This window comes from Cricetulus griseus, chromosome 2 (genome assembly GCF_003668045.3).
Source record: "Cricetulus griseus strain 17A/GY chromosome 2, alternate assembly CriGri-PICRH-1.0, whole genome shotgun sequence".
Taxonomy (NCBI): Eukaryota; Metazoa; Chordata; class Mammalia; order Rodentia; family Cricetidae; genus Cricetulus; species Cricetulus griseus.
The window spans coordinates 266,255,151-266,261,150 of NC_048595.1; the positions used below are offsets into that span (position 1 = coordinate 266,255,151).

Sequence of the window (6,000 nt, forward strand, 5' to 3'; positions counted from 1 at the left end):
ATTTTTAAGGGATCTCTTACCTATATTTGAGAGAAGAGATTATAAATCTAAGAAACTATCAACTTACCAAGTATTAATATGAAATCACAGTGATTGGCAATCAATTAATATGCATTCACAATGACTGTCACTTGAATTGGAAGACATTACAAGGTATAAGGAACTTTAGAACAAATTTAAATATTTAATGCATTCCCATATTCTCAATATGTGGATGAGCTTCCCAGACATCAATTATGCATTTTTGTTTCTTGTAATGTTTTATTCACCTTTAGTTATGGGGGGACAAATTGCCATGTGGTTCAGGCAGACCTCCAGCTCACTGCTTGTCTAAAGATAACTTTGAATTCCTGATCTTCCTGCCTCTATCTCCCAAGTACTGGGTTATAGGCAAGCCCAACCTTCTGATAACTTTTTAAAAACTATCTTGTAGAGAGGACAGAAGAGATGGTTCAGTGGTTAAGAGCACTGGCTCTTAACTGAGTTCGATTGCCAGCACCTACATGGCAACTCAAAAACAACTATATCTCCAGTTCCAGGGGAATCCAGCACCCTTTCCTGGCCTCTGTAGGCATTGCATGCACGTAATCACATGCAGGCCAAACACCCATACACAGAAATTAAAACTTTTAAATAAAAAGAAAAATAAAAACAGTTCTAAGCTCCCTGTTAAAAGCTACTTTAAAAGGTAGAGTATAAAACATACTCATCTAGTATTGGCTCTTAGGATATTTTGTTTCTACCATTCTGCCATCCATCCCTTAAAATTATTCTGATGTATGTGTGTTCACTATCTGAAATTTGTCAAGTATATATGTATATTTTTAGGTGTGTGTGTGTGTGTGTGTGTGTGTGTGTGTGTGTGTGTGTATGTATGTATGTACTTGTGTGAATTCAGAAAACAATCATGGGTGTCACACCTCTGTCTTGTTGAGGCACAGCCTCTCTTGTTCACCACTGCACACATCATTGCTATCAGGCCTGGAAGCTGCCAGCCATTTCTTGGCTCCCCCTTTCACCTTGATATAGGAGTGTTGAGATTGCAGACACACCCCCAGGAACAGCTTTTATATGGGTCTTAGGGATTAGAACTCAGGTCCTGAGCTGTCTCTCCTGACCTGGAAAGTTTTTTCTTAAATCATTCATAAACCTGTTGTCAACATTCTGCCTCATTCCCAATGGTTCCCTCTACATAAATATTTTATTAGAATGGAAACTGCTATGTTCACAGGGCTTGGCAGCTTGCCTCTTGCTAAGAAAAAGGATGAGTTATCATCAGAACTTACAAGTCCCTGAAATTTTTTCCTTAAAATGTTTGTGTAAAATTCCATCGTATGGCTATACCATAATTTGTTTACTCTTGGGCAGTCTGCCCTCTCTTTCACATTTCTTAGGTCTAATTACTTACCATGGGAAATAATGCCTTTGAATGGACACAGTGTGCTCTTTCATAGAAGCAAAATGTGTTCTCTTGTCATTTGCTGGCCCTGGCCACAGCCCTGGCTCTCACATTAATATCTGTAACTAGCCAAATTATTTCACACCTCTGGCCTGTTCTCTTTTGTATCTATAACTTAAAAGGTGACACCAAACACCTAAACGGTTTAGAACACAGTTATTTTTATTTCACCCCAAACTTACAGTTAAGGGAATTTTTGGACGTCCCCTTGAAGGGTTACACTAGGGTTAAGAGAGGCTGTAGGACTGGGAGGCTCCCCACAGCTGCTTTCAGTCAAGATCATTCTCACTTTTCTATTTTATAAAGCACTTTATATCAGTGTTCCTGGGGCAGGCAGAGGGGCTTGTCAGTTTGTAGTAAAAGAAAACCACAGGTCACCAGGCACTTGACAGGGTTATATCATTTGGTTTATCCCATGTACAGCTTGCATGTTCTGTTCTAAATCAAGAAAACTGAGGTATAGAGAAAGTAAACGACTCTCTTGAGGTCACATAGCTAGTGACAGGACTTTGTCCCCAACACCACATTATTCCATACTACCCTGCTTCCCTATTAGGAGTCAGACTAGACAGACCTGAATAAGCCCTTAGCTGCTTTCCATTGTATCACTGGAGTTAGGGATAGAGGTGGGGTGGGGGACCTGGGGAAGGTTGGGAGTGAATGGAAGGATGAGGGTGAGGGTTCAATGCATAATCAAGTTTATCAGATAAGGAAATCCCAAGTTCTACAGATTGGCACCATACACCTCACAGTCCCCAAGAAGGTGGGACCTGTTGAGTCCCCAGAGGAATAAAAAAACGAGAAGCCCAGGTTACATTATCTGAGTTTGACATGTGTTCATAAATTTCTTCCAGCACTGCTTTCTCTATTATCTCCATAAATGCCCAGGTGTTGTTATTGTCGGCTCACATCTTAAGTTTAAGAGCCAAATAAAAGCCAGACTTGGTGGCCACTGCCTGTAATCTAGAGGCAGGAGAATCAGGAGTTCAAGGTCACCCTTGGCAACCAGAGTGAGTTGGAGGCCAGCTTGGGCTACATGAGACCTGTCTCAAAAAACAAAGTCTGAGCCAGTGAGACAAGAAGAAACACAGGGTTTTCAAGTGCTGTGTTAATTAATGAATGAGCAAAGGTGACATCCGAGAAATATATTTTTTTTAAATGTGGCCAGTCAGCACAAGAAGGTGTACAGCAGTGGACATCAAAGTGCATCCGGGATGCAAGTAGAAAGCACTCCAGGTAAGCCCATGGCTCCTGGAGGGTAGGAAGCATGTCTGCTTATTAAAGATTTACACCGGATCAAAGCATCTTTTACAACTCAAACTCTCTACCATTAAACTGTGCTACCAAGAGTCAGTGCAATTAACCCAGCTGGGGCTGATTAAAAGGAAGGCTCCTCTAATTCATGTTGTAATGCCTTCATTATGACCTGAGAGGGAGTCCAAAGAGCCAATGAACTATAAAAGGAACGTGAAGAATTCAGTCATCATTTTTCAGGTGATATGGCTTTTTTTTTTAACTCTTTAATCAGACACTCCACCCCACCCCCCAAGTCAGGCTCACATCTGTAGTTCTGTAAAGTAGCAGAAAGACCTTGAGTTCCAGGCCAGCCTCGGCTACATGATGTTCTAGGCACCACCCTGGGCTACAGGGTGAGCTCATCAAACAACTGAATCAGAGTCTGTCAGTATCTTTGCCTAATATCCAGCCATAACAGGAATAAAGGGTCTGAAAGCCCATGTCAGACTGACAGGCCAAAGAAGAACTAGATAAAAATTTCCACTTCAATAGTTTGTCTGTTCATCAATATAAGGTATGAAACAAATTTAGATAAAATGAGTGGTGAAGAAAAACAAAAAATAATCAGTAGAAAGAAAAAAAGACACGGCTCAGTTCTGATAGGACGAAGACCCAGAGAAGAGTTCCATTGTAAGATCCCTTCCTGAACGTGTTTACAGGTCCCTTAACAACAGAGTAACTTTTCTGGTTTTTCCACTGCTGTCTTCTGATTGGATGACAGGTGGAGCGTCCTGTAGCTTCTCTCAGCGAGGCTTAGCAGGTTTCTGTGTTCTCTCACACTGGTCTTCCACAAATAATGGGCATCATTCACGCAGGTTACTTTCCTGACGCTACCGTTACAGAATAAATAGCACATTATGTCAAAGGTCTCCAGGCTGCCAGCTGGTGAGGTAGTTCAACGTTATTCATTAAGCACATTTCCCTGCTGGCTTCCAAACAGACCTGTTTCAATTTTAAGAAATCCAATAGAATGAATCCGTTCAGTTCAAAACGGCAAGGCTGCAAATGACCGCCTTTTTGATCAATGTGTGAATCACCGTAGGTAAATTTAAGCACTCAATAATTTTCACCTGCTGGGGCGATCAGTTCTATAGAGCGCCCTCCCCGTCTTGTCCTACCCGCAAAAATCAGTTACCACCAAGCCACAGATGGGGCTTCTGTACTTCCAGAACCTTAAGATAGCAAAGTACACTTGGACCATTTGTGGGCTTCTTGCTGCCACAAGGGAGGCGTAAACGTTGAGGGCAACAGACTGAATCACAGGTGTGAGTCATGTCCCCCCATGGCACGCAGCACAAAGGGCACTCAAATACTTTCGAAATTGCTAAACTTAAGAGAGCGCAGGTACAGTTGGGTGTTTAGCGTCCTTTCACTGAGGTAATTTTCAGAAATAATAGCGATCATCTCAATAACAGAAAAGTTATTTCCAGCCCAGAAACAAAAATACCAACAGGCTCCCTAGATCACAGAAGGCGGAATTATTAGAGACTTCCTTTCAGCTTACTTTGGACAACAATGTACTAACTTCATTAAAAGTTCTCATAAAGTCTCCCTTGTCAAAGTCACTAGGTCACACTCAAAATACTGCTGGCTCCCTGTGACTGCCGTGAAATATCCCTGTACACTTTGGATAAAGAATATAATTAGCTAAATCAAGCGGTTAAGTCTTATCGTTACTGTTTATACAAACACCGCGCCTCAAGGGATATCTCGTTTTTTTGCATTCATTTTAGATCTTATATTAAAGCAGAAATTAACAGTGGAGGCTGCCAAAAATGTGTCATACTCTAAACCTTAGCTCTGCAAACAGCTCTTTCTTTCTTTGAAGTTTCAACAGGAAAAAAACTATGGGCTACAGACAGCCGTACAACCCTGAGCAGCCCCCTGCCCAGACCGAACTCCGCAGCTACTCACAGGGTCACTTTCGTGGTCACAGTGGATCTGCCCACACCGAAATGGTTCCTGGGCTTCAAGCCGTCGGCGTCTGACCCTCCTGCTCCCCTGCCGGAGTCTCGGCTGCGGCCCCCGTCGCCCCGGCCGTCGAAGTGGTGCGGCAGCGGGCCCCTCTTGTGCTCGGGCTTGATCTCCGGCAGGAGCGAGCTGCTCCGGACCGTGAGCTCGCGCGGGACAACGCGGCCCGCCTCCTCTCCGCCGTCCGCCGCAGCCGGCGCCCTCTTGGGTGGAGACTCCTTGGCGGGAGCGCGCGGGCCGCTGCTGGGCACCGCCTCGGGGACGCGGCTGCGACCCCTCCGCTTGGTGGGCGACGAGGCGGGGGTCAACTGCTTGCCGCGGTCCGGCTCCCCTCGGAGCTGTCCCCGGGTACCGGAGCTGGGCTTGGGCTCCGGGCTGGCGGCGGAGGCTGCGCCCGCGTCGGGAGGCGCGTGTGCGGATTTCACTTTCCTTTCCGCCGAGCCGTTCTCAGCGGCTGCGTCTGGCGCCACCTCGTCGTTGAACACCGCGTCGTCCTTGGCCACCGCGCTCTCGGGCGCCACGGCATCCGCGCCTGAGGAGTCCGTGGATTTTTGCGACTTCCTCCGCCGGCCCGACCGGCGGCCGCTTGACCTCCTCTCCATGTCGTCCGAATCGTCGCAATCGTCTGTCCCCGGAGCTACAGGGACCAGCTCGTCCACCTGCGCCACCTCAGTCTTGCTCAAGTAGATGTCCAAAGTTAGCACTTTGGAGGGATGCGCGCGGTCGATGGAGCGGGCTGTGCGGCTGGTCTCTGCGCCCAGGGAGGGAGACTCACCTGGAGCAACCGCGTCCCCAGAGGTCCCCAGAGAGCCTGCTTCGGCACCCACGCCAGGGGCTCCGTCGGGGGCCTCTCCAAGTCCTCCCACGAGGCGCTCCTCAGGTGGGGACCCCGACACACCCCTCGCTGTCTCTGGTTGGAGGCCAGCAGCGCCTGGCAACGCGTCCTCCCCCGAACTGCGGGCGAGCGTCTCTGCGCTCTCCTGCCCCGAGCGATTCTTCGGTGAGGAATGCAGCTCCTTGGCAGCGGTGGTGGCATTTGGGAAAGTCTCTCCCTCTGCCTGCAGAGGTTCTAATTGGACTGAATCACTGTCGTGGCACTGCTGCACAATCCCTACACTGCTGCTGGAGCAAGGTGACAGTTCGGCGTCGCAGGGGGTAGTCTGAACAAAGCTCTCTGCAGGCTGGCCTTCTGCTTCTTGCCCCGAGCCCGCGTTGGTTGGTTTTGGTTGACTGCCCTGAGCCTTATTTTTCTCACTCTCTGTTTCAGGGAGTTT

The 6,000-nt window shown here is 47.4% G+C and overlaps 1 protein-coding gene across 1 annotated transcript in view; it reads right to left on the minus strand.

The window, feature by feature from the left end:
• Crybg1 (crystallin beta-gamma domain containing 1) overlaps positions 1-5,743 on the minus strand; it is a 54,704-nt gene extending 48,961 nt beyond the window's left edge. Inside the window, exon 1 of the mRNA XM_035440370.1 lies at positions 4,670-5,743. Within this exon, the coding sequence (XP_035296261.1) occupies positions 4,670-5,328 (659 nt within the window). The 5' untranslated portion in view covers positions 5,329-5,743. The remainder of the gene's footprint in view (positions 1-4,669) is intronic.
• Between the last annotated feature and the right edge of the window lie 257 nt (positions 5,744-6,000).